Below are 17,846 nucleotides of genomic sequence, written 5' to 3' on the forward strand. Positions count from 1 at the left end.
TATTTAAATTAAGAGAAAACTTTTTAAAATATGTGCTATTGCTCTTTTGTATTAGTTTAACAACATTATAAATTAGTGCTTATGCGGACTTAGGCTTCAGGTATGCACAATACTGCCTGTAAATTGTATAGGTTGTCTGTTGACCACATATGTTTACTTTGGCCTCAATAGTTAAAAAAAGGCCCCTTTGTACCCTTTGGTTAACCAATAAACTGTATTTTGCTAATATTAAATATTATTTAAGTTCTTCACCCTGGGGAACTATGGATGCAACAATAATGGGCTAGTAAAAGTACTAATTTAGGAAACACACATTTTCTGTATTCATCCCATAATAAGATGAACAGCTGCACGAGATGTTACATATTAGGAGAAAATTGTATCTGAAATGAAAACAAAAACAACCAAAAAAAGTTTAAAATTAAGCATTTGGCAATGGTTCTTTGATTACCAGCCCAAAGATAGGTAGATGGATATTTAAGTTAATTAATCAGCTAGAATAGACTAAGAAGGATGTCCAGAGCTAATGTCAAGTAGATGGATGAAGACGCTTATGCTCCCAATAATACAGAGAAAGGTATGCTAAGATGTCGGATAAATCAAACTAGAACAAATCTATATAAAAAGTACATCTATTAAGGTTTCTTCACTCCATTGCAACAGTGGTACACCCATGTAACTTTATGGATTTCAGTGGCACTGCTCCTGCTTTTGAGTGAGAGCAAAATCAGGTCTCCTGTGATAGATATAGCTGTTAAGTGGAGTGGAGTTACTAGAACTCAGCTAGAGGGTACCATAAATTATTAAATTACACTTCTGGGCTTGCGGAGACTTTGCTTAACATTACTGGCCTTTTGTTTCTGTTGTCTCTCTCGTTATTTATTTCATTAATCCATGTCTGAAATATTTGGTATAAAGGGTTTTTAAATTGTGTATAGTGGAGTCTGTAATGCGATAATTGGTAGTACAGAATTTTAACCTAAATACCATCCTAGAATGCCCTTTTAGATTACTGATTAGTTTGCTGATCACCCATCATTTAATAAAGTAGCCCTATCTTTCTAGTACTATTTACCTGAGAAAGAGGCTTTACTAATGTGAATAAACCAAGGTCTGGATTTAGACCTCTTGGCCAAGAAGATCCTCAGATGAAGAATTTTGTCTCGAAGGCCAGCTATTCTAGTGGGAAATTTCTGAGTGTGTATGTATAGCACATCTACAAGCTGCCGTGCAAACACCCTTGCACCCATGAACATAAGAAGGGAGAGGGAATCAGCAATTCTGAAACCCTTCCCAGGTCATCATGAGGTCAGGATCTGTGCTGGGGTAGAGAGTAGAGACTGGATGTGCAAAAAAAGCAAGCAGGGATGGGGGGACACAAACATCGTCTCCAGTCAGCCCCATAAAAGATAACACATTGGAGTGGTGTTCTTTTCTGTAGTGATAGCAGCTATTCCCTTATATGTCTTGTGTGCAGCCATGGATGTGAGGAGAGTCTTTGTCCCCCAGATTTTTTCGTCACTTTAAAATATGTTGCTTTTGATTATATGTAGGTGTAGCTGTGATTGCAGAGACCAGGTCCATTATATGTATTATTTTGGTAACATACGTGCATTGCCATGTTGTAGCAGACCCACAATCTAGATATTGGCACCTGACACTTTAGGGAAAAGTGCAAGAATCCTACTATTGGACATTATGGAAAAGTGTCTTCATACCCCCCACCCCCACAGTTAATGTTTATGTTCAGAAGTATTAGCACTTATCTAACTGTGATATTCTTATCCATATAAACTTACAGGGTGAGATTTTTCAAAAGCATGTAAGAGAACTGTGTGCATGAACCCTAATCCTAACCCTTTGTTCACTCTCAGGTACCCTGAGAGATGGGTACCTAATTCTCTCAGGTTTTTGAAAATCCCTTACCTCATCCTTCTTTTGAATCATGCTAACCTCTGGAACTTAAGCCATGTCTACACTAGCTCAAAACTTTGAAATGGCCATGCAAATGGCCATTTTGAAGTTTACTAATGAAGTGCTGAAATACATATTCAGTGCCTCATTAGAATGCAGGCGGCCGCAGCACTTCGAAATTGCTGCGGCTTGCCGCCCCATGGCTCATCCAAATAGGGCTCTTTTTCGAAATAGATAGCACACAGCAGATAGGAATAAGGGGATTCCGAAGTTGCCAGGGTCCTTTCGAAAAGGAGCCCTGTCTGGATGAGCTGCGTGGCAATTTCAAAGTGCTGTGGCCACCTGCATTCTAATGAGGTGCTGAATATGTATTTCGGTGTTTCATTAGCAAACTTCAAAATGGCCATTTTGAAGTTTTGGGCTAGTGTAGACGTAGCCTTGGAGTTTCCCAGGTTAATTAAGCATAGGGTCAGAAATAAGATGTTGCTGTTGATTATATGTTCATTTCATTATGTATTACAAGAAGAAAACGATTTGCTGATATTTTACATCCTTCTCTCATGCCTCTGTCCTTAACTACACAGCCTTATCATTCCTATCTTTCTTCACATATAAACTATGTTCTTCACTAAACTTTCTTCACTATAAACTATTCTGTGCTCCAAAGCATTTCATTAATTTATTTAACACTTAAAAATGACCTTGAGATTTGGCACAATATGTATGAAATGATTTTAGTCCAATTATTGCTATGGAACAGTTTCCATGTCTCAAATAGCAGATTTGTGTTTGACTTTATTCAGCTCGACTCCTTTAGAGATGGCATGTGCTATCTCCACGCTACATGATAATGTCACATTCAGAATGACAGCGGTCCAAGCCTTCGGGCAGTAAATGCTTTTTGAGATATGTTCAATTGCTGTTTCACTGTGTTTAGCCTAAGGTGCAGAGAAGGAAGTCGCTGATGCTTTCAAAAGTGTTTAAGTATTTTAATAGTGTCTTGGCATGTCAGAAAATGCTACAGTACTGACTGGGGTGCAGCTCACTGAACTGTGGCAACTAGGTGACAGGGATTTCCAAGGCAGTAATGCTGTATGTTTGTGTGTGTAGGTGTGTGCATACTATGCTCAGTTTTCTTAAGTGTTTTAGTACAGCATGCACCACCTCAGTTATGTCCTGGATTGTTGCTCCTCTAATAATATTCAGTCATTGATTCTTGTTTCACAGTTTATAAACCAGACTTGCATTTAATCTGAAAACAGTGTACATGAGCTCTTGTTTAATTACACAAACTGGTGTTCTTTCATTCCTCATTATACTGTAATATGCATCTCAGGTTGCATTATATTTATGCAAGAAGGGTAAAGGAATACATGTTGCAGGAAAGTGTAAGGTGAAGAATGGGAATGGAGGTGGACCACATAATGCATTGTGAGCCTAGGTCAAACACCTCATGATGTCTGTGAGAGAGTAAAGAAGAAAATAGCCACTCTTTTTGTGGCTTTCTGAAAACACTGGAAGGGTGTAACTGACAAGTCCTTGACAGCCAGAGGTATGCTAATGCAGGGGAAATAGGATAATCTACATGCTCATATTCTTTGATTACATAGCAATGGGCGCTGCTCATAACACCACAACTGCATGTTTTCTGGTGCAGATATTATGAACTGAATGGTGTTATTTTGACAAGTCCTGTGTTGGGACAGGAGCAGAGCCAACTTCTCTCAGAAGAGCTCTGGGTAGGTAACAATTGTGCCTCGAGAAGTACAGTCTTTCCTGCAGCATACCAGTGCTGTGTGGGGCTACATTCACACAGAAAAATTATTTGGAAATAACAGCCATTATTTCTAAATAGCTTTGTGAGCATCTATATTACGCATATGCTAATTTGAAATAAATTCCAAATAGGAGAATAACACCTGAATTTTGTAAACTTCATTGGTGGAAGAATAATGCCTACACTCATCTCTCACTATACGAGCACAATGGGTTCCCACATTTCTGCTCGTAGGTGAAAACTCATAAGAGCGACCCTAAATTCCCATTAAAATACATGTAGAAGTCTCCAATTCATTCCAAGTGCTTGTTACTTGACATAAACCAGTTGAATTTAGGTACTTTTCTGATGTATTTAATAGTTTGGCACCACAAATAGGATGTAGTATATGTATGTAGAGTAGGGATTCCCAACCCAAACATGGGTCCCATTAGATTTGTTAAAGGTCGCCAGCTTCATGTGACTGTTAAAGAAGCCATTTACAGTTTCTTAAAACTGCTGCCTCAGGCAGGTATCTATCAATAGAGATAGATGCTGGAGATGGCAGCTATCTCTATCACTAGGGATAGCAATTACCTTATGCCTAGGTGCTGAAACCTTAACACTTGAGTTAATTGCTGGGAGCAGGAGGGCTGAGGGAGCCCCCCAGCCTAGCAGCCCTGGTGAAGAGGCTGAGGGAGGAGTGTCCAAGGCTGGGGCTGTTGAGGGATGTAAGGCGGGTGTCTAAGACTGGGGGAAGTTTGGGGCTCCAGGGGATTTGTAAGGCTGGGGGCAGTTTGGGGCTGCGGGGAGAGTCTAATGCTGTGGGTGGTTTGGGGCTGCTGGGGGAGGTGTAAACCAGGGGGAAGTTTGTGGCTGCTGAGGGGGTCTAAGTCTGGGGGAGGTTTGTGGCTACTGGGGGCTCTAAGGATGAGGGTGGTTTGGGGCTGCTGGGGGGGTTAAGGCTGGGGGCAGTTTGGGACCTTTTCAGGGGGGGTTAACACCTGGCCTAGGTGAGGTCTGCAGGGTGGGAAGGGGGGGTGTCTAATACAGTAAACCCTTGAGTTATCCAGGGGTTGTTCCTACAACCCCTGCATAACTTGAATTTTCTGCAAGGAGAGGGAAGCCAGGAACCACGAGGGCTGGTCAGTTTCCTGGCTCCCAGAGTGTCAGGAGCTGTGAACCAGGGGCAGGCTGGTTCCAGTCTCCCCATGGCTTGTGGGACCAGGAAACTGATCAGCTCATGGCTGGTCAGTTTCATGTTCCCACCATTGCAGGGGAGGGAACCAGGCTAAGAGCCTTCTCCCTCTCTTCCCCAACCTAAGGGCTGTCAGACAGCTGCATGTCTGAGGGAAGGGAGGGAGAAGGCTCCAGCTGCAGGTCTCCCCTCCCCCTGCCTGGGACTCCATGGCTGGCTCCATTCCAGCTGTGGGGCTGCGGGTCTCCCTGCCCCCTGCCCAGGGACCCTGCTCTTATAAGCGGGGGAAGTTCACCCATATAGTGAATAGAGGTAGGTATATTTGTTCCTTGTTTTAGCGAGTACTAATTAGTCAAGTACTTGTTAAACAAGGGATAAGTATATTTTGAAATAACTATTTCAAAATAAGCACTGTTAAGATGTGGAATAGTGCTATTTTGAAAAATGCCATAATGCCATCCAATGACACTATTTAGAAATAGGCACTATGTGTCTGGACATAGCTGGGTGCTATTTTGAAATGCAGTCTTGTGTGCAGCTGTGTTATTTTAAAATAAGGTATTTCAGAATAGCTGTTCTGGAATGGATTATTTTGAAATAACATTGCTGTGTAGCTGTAGCCTGGGTGTGTGCAAGCTGTACCACAGCATTTGTCCCCTATGGGGATAAAAAGACAAGGACTCCATGCATCTGGGAAGGATTTACCCCTCTAGCGGCAGGTGCAATCAGTGCATGTGACCCTCAAATACAGGGACTGGCATTGTTTCTATGCTTTATTAGAGAAGGAAGGTCACCAAACGTGTGAGCAAAACCTTACCCGGTGATAAAACTGGACTATGGCTCCAAAGGCTAGGTTGTATTCCGACTTCCATTGCTGTCTTGCTTGGTGACCTTGGGCTCTATGCCTCTGTTTCTCCATCCACAAAATGGGTTGAGATTGAATTCCTTTGTAAAGTGCTTTGGGATCTACTAATGAAATGAGCTTTAAGAGCAAGGTTTTATTAATATGATTCTGTCTGCGAACACAAAGCTTCTTAGGAAGTAATTGTGTTGTCCTGATATGTTTATAGGGATGTCCACAATCTGAGTAGGTGCACATTATTAATTTTGTATGTGGATCTTTATGCATTTAACAAGAAGGTGGCATTTCATTGTGAGTTAGTTGATTGTAGTATTTGTGTGAGGGTGGAGGGTTATGGCACATACCTATGCTTATCAGAGCTCACTGATCAATACCTGTTAGACTCCTAGGAAAAACGAAAGAACAAAACAAACAAAAATCCACCCCTAAAAAAATTATGCATTTCTATCTTAATGTGAATCTCACTTTCTCTCTGGAGTATTAAGTGCCTTAGTTTTCTGATAACAAGCAATCCTGCTAGCCCTAAAGCAACAGTCATTCACAATCTCATAATCATGCATATAAATAACCTGCCTTGTTTCCCTACTCCTGTATAAACAAATCCTGGAAAACAGAAGACAAACATTTCAAAAATGGTCTTCTAAGTTCACCAACTTTTTAAAAATTTAATTAAATAGTTACATGGTCATTGTGTTGTTGCTTTGGGGAGCACATTTGGGAGCCAACTACCTATTTTACATTCTATAAATCATTGTGCATCAAATTTTCAAAGTGGAGCCCCCCATGACGAAATTGATTAGGCCCTGCAATGCACTAAAATGTAATTAGATATCATATTATGAATTATATATGGCATCTCCCGCTCCTCAAATGGTTTTGTGCACCCTTCCCACACACAGAGAAGTTATGGTATAGTGCTGCAAAATACATTTAATCTTTTTGCATATGCTTTGACTAGGAAAATAGATTATATTACATTGAGTGTATTGTCAATACAGCTGAATGCTTATCTCCTGCTAAAGTGAAGGGGACAGTTCACTGCGCAAAATTGTTTTCAGGCTCTTTGCACACTCAAGAAGATGATGTTGTACTTCATCTGCTCTGAATTCCTATTTTTAATGTTTTCTTTGCAATCTACACAGAGTCCTTCCTCATTCACAACCACCCCCTACCCCCAGGGAGATTGCAGGACAATTGAGGGGCCCACTTGTGCTTGCCTGGCTAGTCGTCCCGCCCCCCCCCCGCCCCCCCCACACTCTCTCTCTCTCTCTCTCTCTCTTACATTTTGGGAAACACTCCTGTGAAAGATTCAACTGCAAGTCTTTAAGAATGTGAGGAAAAAGCAAGCTGTAGGAAAGATATATACCAGCTCATCTGTCCATAGTGCTGAGGACCAGAATTATCCTGAGAGGATGGAGAAGAGAACATGAATTTCTTTGCTTTGTGTGATGGGCAAGGAGATAAAGGACAGCCAAGACAGCCTAAAAACTGTGCTATCTATATCCTGTGCAATATCTCATCTGTCTTGGTTTTTGTGATGTATCGACAGGGTAGATGCATGAATTGGATGATCTCCTTTTTCAGTGCAGTTGTCTCTAGATTGGAAAATAACATGCAACAATATGCTGTGTTTTAGATTTGGGCGCTAATGCTTTATGTTGTTAAAAGGGGAATATTTGATGTTTCTGGTCCCTGCCTCCATAAAGTAGAATGCATATGTGCTAGTATTATTTTATTTGTAACCTGCTAGTTGCTTTGCAAACAAATACAAAGTTCCTGCCCAAAAGAATATAGTTTCAGTCCAAGATTTTCCAATGTGGCTGCTAAATTTAGGCAATCAAATCTGGATGTCAAAACTGACAAATTTCCAGAAGCACCAGTTGAAATTAATGAGAACTGCTGAGGGCTCAAGATTTTTTTTCCTTTTAATTTGCCCACTTTTTACACGCCTAAATTTGGGCACAGGATCCTAACTTTAGACATCTGGTTTTTAAAATTCTGTGCTAAGACAAGAAATATGACAAAGTTATAGATTAGCTACAGTGCATGGGAAGATATTAAATAGATATTCTCCTGGTTTCTAAATATAGCATGGGTTGAGGAAATAGTTTCTTGAATCTCTATTCTTTTTTTAAAAACAGGAATTAAAGTGAATAACGTGTACAAAATAATAAAAAGAAGGACTACTATTCCATAAAGATAGTTCTCTCAAACAGCAGCACACTGACAAATTTATATTATCCCTGACATTTTCAAACATATTTTTGAGGCAAAGGATATGTCTATAGTGCTCCCCCACCACAAAAAAAAAAAAAAAAAAAGACCTGCAAGTCTCGGGGCATGGCTCAGCTGATTTAGGCCATGCTACACGGCTGAAAATAGAAGTGTTGATGCTTGGGTTCTCTGAGCCCAAATGCTTGCACTGCTAGCTTTGTTCCACAGTACAAGCCTGAGTTAGTTGACCCTGGCTCTGAGACTTTTTGGTTTTGGGTAGGGGTCTGCAGTTGTATGTGTGTGTATGATTTAGTCTTAGGCGTATCTGTAAAGTTCTAAGATACAGATTATGCTAGAAATCTGGTGAGCTTTTTCTTGATGATTTATCCAGCACTGATGACAAGAACTGTAGTATGTCTTATCCAATTAGGTTTGTCAGTTAGTAGTGTAGTCGCCACTGAAAGGTTTAAATTTTAAAACACATTCTTTATGTAAAAATGATGTCTTGTGGCTGCAAATGTTTTTGAACATGGATTATGCAGCACACAAAAGGCAATTTTTATTTAAATGTAAAAGATAAAAATTAAACTAATCTGGGCATCAGCAGCTCTTGATTATGACGAGATAAAAATGTAAGGTCACTGAATTTCAATCTGAGCCCAAAATCAGTAGGAACAGTATGATTAGGTAGGTGAAATAATTTTATGTGGTGGGGTATATGGAATAACATTAGTGCACTTTGTGAAGAAGAAAAATATTCCTGAAATGCAGTCAAATGCTGGACTCCTTTCATTTGTGACATTACAACAGTGAAATAAACAAGGCTCATTTTCAGTAAACCATTTAAGCAACTTAACCACATAACTAATCCTATCCCTATTTAGTAAGCGTAGGATTTTGAAAAGCACTCAGCCTTGTCCTAGCTCTGCTCCCATTGAAGTCTGCAATGTTTCTGGAAATTCTACCCCAAAGTACTCAAGCACATGCTTAACTTTTAATGTGTAGTTCCATACAATGGGTGTACTTTTCTGCTTAAAGTTTAAATATATGCTTGACTACATTGCTGGTTTATTGCCTAAATAAATATGAGGAGGCAATGGAAGACAAACTGAGTGCCCTTATAATAAATTCTACTCAAAAGGAGAGCTACTCCCCAAAAGAATAATTTTGAAATTACTGTATCATGCTGTAACTTTCTGGATTTTGTAGCAAACATCCTATTTTCAGAATGAAGAAATTGAAAAAGAAAAGGAAGGAAGGGTTGCAGTTGCATGGTCCATATTTTTCAAGGGGCACAGAACTCCCTGAGGAGTAAGAGGGTGTTTTTTTTCCCCAAAATAATTGAAACTGTCCTCTTTACTTATTTATACTTCCACGTTACATGTGGAGAGACCAACTACCGCCATGCAGTAGGCATTTAAAATGATCTGAAATAGTAATTTTCTGAAAATGAATTACAGAATCAGAGACTTTATTAAGACGAGAAAGAGTAGGTAGGAATAACTTTTGTCTTGCTCTAAATAAAATTAAAGAAGATTTGCCTGCTTACAAATCAGTATCATATGAACACAAATAATAAATTTTTATCCTTGCTTCTTACCTTCAGGAAGTGTGAGAGTAATTCCTTTCTAATCATGATGAACAGTGCAGTTTTCCTTCCATAGTCTCTGCATTTTGTGAATAACTCCCAGACCCCAGTGCTTTAAGAACTGATAGGCTGACAAATGTTAATATTTCTGTTATCCATCACCAAAGAAGAAAATTATGGGTGTTAAAGGTGAGCCTAATTAGGTCATGATACTCACTTGGGATGTGGAAGACCACGGGTTCTAATTCCCTTTGCCTGAATGGGGCAGTTTTCCATCTCCCAGGTAAGCACTTTAGGCACTGTGCTATGGGATATGCTGACAGGGAGCTGTCCATCTCTCCTGTTGAAGCAGGGAATAAAGACTTGGTCTTTGAGAGAACAAGAGAGAACACATACATGAGAGTGACTCTAACACAGAGATTACGGCAATCATCTAGGATTTAGGAAACTCAGGATCCGAGGACCCTGAGATTCTTTGTACACGGTGGAGCAACTATAACAGGAGACACTAGGTTCTACACCAGAATACCAATGATTAGGATTGGAAGAATTAGATTTTTATCAGAAAATTCAGCTAAATGTCAATTTCATCATGTACATCCAAATCAACAAAAATATTTGTCAATAATTGAAATTTGCAGCTAGAAAAGGTAAAAGAAAATTGCTGCTGAAGAATTTATTGGCATTTGAGTTAAGGATATTTACTTTGTATATTTTGACCTGGGTTGAAAAGTTGTGTGTTAATGATTATAAAACTTTAATTTTACTTTCAGTCAACCTCTACTCTTATTTAATAATCTGGCTCTCCTCTACTGACTGATCCCCATCCACTTTCATAAACTTGATCTTATAAATGGATAAAAAAATCTTTTAAAAAAGCTCTAAAATAAACAGCAATATTATCACTTTAATAGACAAATCAAATTCTGCAATGGTAATGAATAGGACACTCACCTGAGAGTTCAGAGACTCCAGTTCAACTCTTATTAGCTATTAGAGGGGTATGAAACACAACCTAGCAGAGTATGCAAGCCACTAAGCTAAATGTTACAGGGAAATTTCTCCTCCTGAGCTGTTTTGTATTGAACTAGGTGGCCTCTGAGAGCATGTACCATATCAAACCCCACAGGCAAGTTAGGCTGAGAATACCTCTCTTTCTCCCCAGTGTGATTCACAAACTAGCATAAGTGGAAGATTTATATTGAGATGCCTAGAATAAGACACCAAAGTGACAGGAACATAGCCACCTCAGGAACTTTTACTGCAAAAACATAGCTGCCATGTGAGTTGAGGCACCTGCAGACTTCAGGGGCAGTTAATTGGAGTCTTTATGAATATCTGTGGGGTCTAAATCCCCTTAGCCCTTAGAGCTGAACGATATTTAATTGTAAAATGGTACTGCCTTTTCAGTATTCCTAATAGGGAATACCACAAATAATTCTCCTCAGGTACACATAATGAGGGTCGGGGTAGGGGGTAGGGGAGATGAGCGTGAAGGATGGGACTGTCAAAAGCACTGAGTGTTGACACTGAAGTTGTGGGCTGAGTGCATGGACTGCAGATTTAAGCAAAACTAAGCACCTGTCAAAATCCCACCCCAAGATTTTACCCATGACAAATCTTTTCATAAAACTGGAGAGAAAATATGGTTAGTTATGAAAGAAATTAAAGTTATTTCATGTAGGGTTCTTTTTCATTCTTCAAATGGCAAAGGAATAAAGATTTCCTGCTTAGTTTTGATAGCAACTAAAATGATGATGGGGCAAACCTATATTAAGAATAAGGTAAAATAGAATAAAATGTAATATAGTGCAATTAACGTAAAACTCTTACATTGTATAATAATAAGATAAACACTTGTGTATAACCTACCCATTGCCATAAGGCCAGATTTCCGCTCTTGTTGGAATTTGAATATTAAAATAGTAACATGGGCTGTTCATGGAATAGGGTACTACTTGGTATAAACCAGAATATCAAAACTTGGCCCAATGTTTGGAAGTTTATAAAATAACTTATTTTTCTAATCTAAGTTGTTATGTAAATATCAAAATAATTTAACATTGGCTCCAGCATTCCACACAGCATATCATAGCCACAAAACATTTGCCTTTCAGCCAACACTACAGCAGTCACATTCCTCTTACATGAACACACACAACACTTTTGACCGTACACATTAGATTGAAAAAAAAAAGGGGGGGAGGTTGTGTGCATTTAGCCATTACTGTGTGAAATATTTGCTTTTTTATGTGTCCCTTTTCTTACAACTTAGGCCCTGACCCTCAAAGGTATTTAGATGCTGAAATGCCTTTGAAAATATGGGCCTTAGGACCCAGTCCTCAGATTTATGCTCATGCTTAACTTCATATGCTCAGATCTCTGATAAAGGGACTACTTACATATAGCACGTGCATAAGTATTCAGCAGATCAGGACCTTAGATTCTATTCATAAGGTATTGTTATGTGTTTTACAAAGAATCCAAACAAAAGGGTTTGTGTTTAAATCCATTAAAGAAAATATGCAGCACAAAGTGAGGGATCTGGCTGATGTTGTCTGTGTGGGTATTCAGTCAAATTAAGATTCATAAGATAATTGGCACTAAATGTTGGTTAAAATTATGCCTAAAATAATGTCATGTGTCAAAAAGTGCATTTGTGCCCACACTTCTCAGTAATTTGTGCTGCCAATGTCTGTTAGACTTGCATTTTTGGTTGTTGCATACCATGTACATATTGCTATATGTTATCTTATTAAAGTTAACATGCAGTTTGGTGATTTTCTTTTTACCTTTAAAGATTTTACCAATGCAAGAACTTATAAGATATTTTGTTTTTAAAATTTCATCAACCTTATTAAGGAAGGGAAGTCAGTTTCAGTACATTTTTATAAAGGAACTTCTCCTCTGTTTTCAGATTCGAGGCCTCTACCAGATGTAGCCCTGACAGGGAAATGTACTCGAGAATGTGATGAATATGGCCACTCGGACTCCTGCTGGATGCCAGTTCGCACTTCACCAGAAAGGAAGCAGAAGAGCCAGCCAAAACTGTCCACCTTCATGCCCGTTGATGAACGAGGCAGTCAGGAAAAGCTGGCCAATGGAGAAGCCTCCCTCATGGGTGATCGCAACAGAAATCTCCTCAACAAAAAGTTGACCTCATCCTATGAGACCTTCAGTGCAGCTAGTTTCAGCAAAAATGAGGAAGCGAACCCAGAAGATATCCCCCTTACACAGACAGGGGAATACAAACCGTCTCCTGTCAATACTCTAACTAGAAGAGAAGTTTACCTGTAGGTTACAAAGAAGCAACAACAAGGTTCATTCATGTGTAAAAAGGAAAAGGGGAAAAATATTAGAATCAAAACAGTTTAGCATGAGGAAAAAAAGGAAGAAAAAATAAAAGAGAGGGGGCCACCAAAGAGACAAAAGCTTTGCCTGCCACTTCTGCCTCCATATCAGGCATTTAATTATACAGTCCGCCTGACTATACTGTACAATGTAGAAACCATTGTTGTTACTTGCATGTCTAATCCCGCTCATTGATTTTTACTTTTTTAAAATTTCTGATTGCAAATTCCTTTCACGGTAACAAGCCTGATTAAAAGACCACCACACACTGTTGTTACCTCTCTGCTGAAGCACGATTTAAGCCACACTGATTTTGATTGTCATCTGGCTTGTTAAGGATAACAGGTCAGGGAAAATATATCCCAAGCATATCATCTGAATATTGCTGATCCCCATCAGGGATGATCCTTCAGAAACCATGGAAATATAGAAGTAAACATAAAGGGATAATCGTTAATAGGCACTTTGTGAAGATCACAGCTTTAATATTCTCACCTGAGGCTTGAAGCAACAGAATTATATTCAGCCTGAGACTGCAGTCGAAAACATGGCATATTTCTCTATGAATCATGAACTCTGGGTTCTGTTTTATCCATAGAATGAACTCTCTATAGGCTTACTTCAGTATAACAAAATTAATGTCATGTGTACCATAGCATACTAATGAAAAACTGTCAAACTCATGTTATGTTGGACAAGACGTATATCTAGTTGGGATGATCATAGGAACAAAAAGGCCAAAGATCACACTGTGGATCAGGGGAATTGCAAAGTATTTGATCTTGGCTTTGAAATCCAGTATACCCACAAGCATGCATGCACACATAAGTACACACTCAATTACATTTTGCACAGCAGCACAGTCCACAAGCCCAGATGACATATTACTACTTCAATGAATTTTAGTAGAATGCCCAAAGGAACTGCTAAGGTATTTCCTGAAAATATTGTAATGTCAGACAGCATCTGCTGTACGATATGATACTGCTAGTTCTTGGGAATGTTTTCTAAAAGTTTAATTTTTAAAAAATCAGAGGCTGTGTTGATGTCACCCAGAACCCTTTTTGGGGTAGGTGGATGGGGGAAGAGTGATGTGATGCAAGTATACGTATATGGCAAGTCAAGTAAAATTTCTTCTTTTCAGAGTGCAAGGTATGTTTGCAAAATCTTTTGTCATCAGTGTTGCAAATTATAATTGTATATGTCAAAGTTATGGTGCAGGTTTTCTTAAAACACAAGTGCATTAAAACTGAGTCCCGTGCAATATGACACAATGTCAAGACTCAGCACACTTGAGCAAGGTGACATGGTCTGGTCGACTCGATCAGTTTTATGATACTTTACATGGTAGATTGAGAGAAGTCACAAGGAGTCCAGACTAATCATGAGAGCAAAGAGCTGTGGCCAGTGACAACTCTCAGTGTGCACTTCTAGAAGGAAATAGGAAACAAAACAGGTTTTTGTGCAATAAAAGCAACAAAATGAGCAGAAATGAGAGCCAGTTGCTTAGTAGCTGATGATGTACTAATAACTGAAAACTGAACTCAGTCATTCAGATGAAAATGACAATCAGTCAACACAGTGGTGACAGTTTTTAAGAAGGGTGCAAACATTCAAATTCCTGGGTGTTAAACCTGGCATTAAGGCATGGCTAGATGGCTTTCTAGTAGACTGTAGTCAAAATGTAGCTTTGGGTGGTTTCTTGCTTTTGAAACATTACGTAGAGTATATAACATTAAACAGCCTGAAATATGTGTTGATAAGTAACTACAACTCATCACAACATTTAGTTTTCAGATATTTTTTCCCTCTACATAGGGTTGTACCTATTGTAGCCATTACATTCTCCTCTTAAGTCTCTTTTTCATTTTGATACTAGTGTGTGTAGAAGTTATGATGTATGGGCACATGTTATGAAGAAAAACTATTAAAATGAAGATTAATAATTGACCTTTTTCACTGAATTATTTAAATTATTCAGAGATGCAAATTAATACTTTATTATGAGACTGTAAAAAGCAGTTGCTGCGTTGTATAATCTGTAAGTACGTGTTAAAGAAAAGAAAGATTCTAAAGATTCTTATATAATGTATACATAGTTTTATTGCACGCTTCAGCAGAATACAGAATTGCATAACAGATGTTCAACAATACTTTTTCTTTCTTTAATGGGAACTTTTTATTTAATGCTGCAGTTGAAAATCACTAGATAGTTTGTTTCAGTATATATTTAAACCCTTTTTCTAAAATGCTAATAATACATATCCTAAAAGATCATCAGATTAAATGGATCAGCAGTCACTCACCTCTTTTTGCACCACATAAGGCAGTCATGCCATTGACATTGTGAGCATCTCCTTAAAAATAAAATGTCTATGAAAAGAATAAAAAAAAATCAAGTATTCACAGTATTTCTAGTAGAACTACATCATAACATGTCAGTTACTATTATGACCTAGCATGACACAGAAATACATTTTTGTGTTTGTAGTATTTTCATTTGAAATAGATTAATCTGGTGCCACTCCATATATAGAGTGCTTTTGTAAAAATAAACATATTCAATACAAAGTAAAAAAAAAATCTAGAGTGAATGCAAAATATGCAATTGTGCCTTTTATACCTGTTGTTACACTACAATGGTGATTGGGTTTGGGCACTGAGGGGTAATGGGCTATTCCCAACTTTTTTTAAACCTGTATATTGATCCCTGTTTTTTTTCTGATAAATTATGCGTAATATATTTTAAAAAATGCCTTCTGCCAAACTCAGATATTGGACCAGTCTTAAGTATCTTAGATTATGAAAACCAGATTTTAGCTTAGGTATATGCTGCTTATTTGTTTTCCTTCTAATTAACTGCCTGAAAAGCTACAAAATAGATTGCAATAGATAAATACCATATAATTATTTAGCAAGGTGTCATACATTCATTTTGCCAGGAAAATTGATGATTTCTTGTCTTTTAATTACTTTTCACCTGCCATTCCATTTTGGTTGTACAATATAAAAATTGTCCTTTCCCTTCCATGGGAAATTCAAATAAACTTTGCATGTATTTTACATTAGAACACAGTTATAGATTGACACATAACTGTATAACTTTATATGTATTAGAGAAGTCTGTAGCTTCAGTCTAAAAAGCTAATGGTCATTCTGAACCTGCAGATCTACTGTCTTATTCAATTTGGTTTCTGACTGGCCTGCTGCCTGAGTTTTCAGGAAAAACAAAACAAACAAGGTAGCCATTATTTTTATGTGAAGAACTAAAATGGGATCAAAGATGCTTGCCTGAAATAATACCTTAGGAAGTTGTCAAGTAGGAAATATGGAACAAGACCAAATGAATCTGCCATAAATACACATACCACTAAAAGGCGATATACAAGGAACTTGAAAAAATCTAGTTTCTTACATTTTATCTGTTATAAATATGCATTTCCTTAACAAGAGAGAGAGTAGTGGACAACATTAGGATGAATGTAGCCCTTCAATTCAACTGAGTTGCTGCCTGAAGAGCATCATACATGGAGGAAGGCATCGTTTTCCAGCTTCCTGGGGTACACTTTCAGACAACTTTTTCCTAAATTTTTGAAGCACTTGCATTCAGTGTGGTACGATCTGTTTGTAATATTAATCATTGACTATTGTTCTGCAACTTGGATGTTGATAGTGAAACAGAGAACAATTTATCATTGTTTATTATGAGTCACTATGCACGCACCTATGCTAAACATGGCGAAATGTATTAAACGCTAGTCCACTTCTATTTATGAAATATTTTACATAATTTAATTTGCTTTTGTACAGTTTTATGTAAATAAATGGATTGTCATTTTTGTCTCTGCAAATTAAAATATAACATGTTCAAATAGTTGCTATTTGCCAGCAGTGTACTTTCTCTGACAGGCTGTTTCACTTTGGTAGGAAAGATGTGGAGCATATTCACAGGCTTATTTTGTCAATGATACTTTTTAAAAAATAACGCTGTTCTGATAACTGGCCACTTTAGCTGTCACTGCTATTGTGGCATTACTTTACCCTATATTGAGGTCTATGGTGGATTAGTTACATTCCATACACAAAGTTCTCCTGTTCTGGCCGGCTTTAAATGGAGAAATAAAATGCTTGTAATAGCAGCCTTTCTTTCCCATTAATGATGAAAGTGATCTGTCTTTTAAAGCATTTACAACATGTTTACATTACTATGGGGGGGGCGGGGGGATAATAAGATTCAGGGCTAATATAAGGTTTTGCACATCAGTATGTAGTGGTACATCCAGCTTCCTCTCATGTCTAAACCAGGTCTGTCCATCTCTGCATATCCACTAAGGATCACAATGTATCCAGAAGAAAGAAGACCAGAAAATTGGGAAGAAGTTGATTCAGTAGCTGCCTGGGTCAAACAGCCTGTGATTAAAAGAAAAAATAAGTAGGTCCCAATTCCACACAATCCCACATTTTATGTTCGACAAATGCAACGTCCAATTATGTAAGTAAAAAGTTCACTCATGTACCTGACTGAGAGGTGAATTAGCCCCTTACTATTTTTCTTCTCTTCTTTTCCTCTCTTTGGGCCTACCATACAGAAACAGTACAGTTAAAAAAAAAAAGCGGGGGGGGGGCTTGCTGAATTTTTCCTGTAAATACAATATTGCAAGGCAAAGTTTGTTACCTCTTGCTGCTGAGTTTTACTGAACAATATAAAGAAGTCAGATAAATTTGATTACCCTTACTGAAGAACCAGCTTTGAATGTTTTATATCTAAACTGACAGGTACTCATAAGTTTTATAACTTATTTTGCGATTCTCAACTTCTGAGATGGTACTTTTTCCTAACCTTGGTTTAGCACTTCAAGTCCATGTGTCATGGAGGCATCTACTTTCCCATAGGTGAACATCTAAAATTTGTGCACCTATGGAGTGGGTTTAATCCTTAAAATGACTTTAAGTTTCCTACCTG

General features: G+C 38.2%; 1 protein-coding gene across 7 annotated transcripts in view; it reads left to right on the forward strand.

Annotated features, from left to right (window-relative positions):
* Positions 1-16,751, forward strand: part of PCDH7 (protocadherin 7) — a 416,058-nt gene extending 399,307 nt beyond the window's left edge. For 4 of the 7 annotated variants that reach the window (XM_074992575.1, XM_074992576.1, XM_074992577.1 and 1 more), the window contains one exon: positions 12,450-16,751. In XM_074992575.1, the coding sequence (XP_074848676.1) occupies positions 12,450-12,829 (380 nt within the window). In that variant the 3' untranslated portion in view covers positions 12,830-16,751. The remainder of the gene's footprint in view (positions 1-12,449) is intronic. The other 3 variants (XM_074992579.1, XM_074992580.1, XM_074992583.1) reach the window with 1 other exon arrangement.
* The last annotated feature ends 1,095 nt before the right edge of the window (positions 16,752-17,846 follow it).

Source organism: Carettochelys insculpta, chromosome 4, assembly GCF_033958435.1.
Source record: "Carettochelys insculpta isolate YL-2023 chromosome 4, ASM3395843v1, whole genome shotgun sequence".
NCBI lineage: Eukaryota > Metazoa > Chordata > Testudines > Carettochelyidae > Carettochelys > Carettochelys insculpta.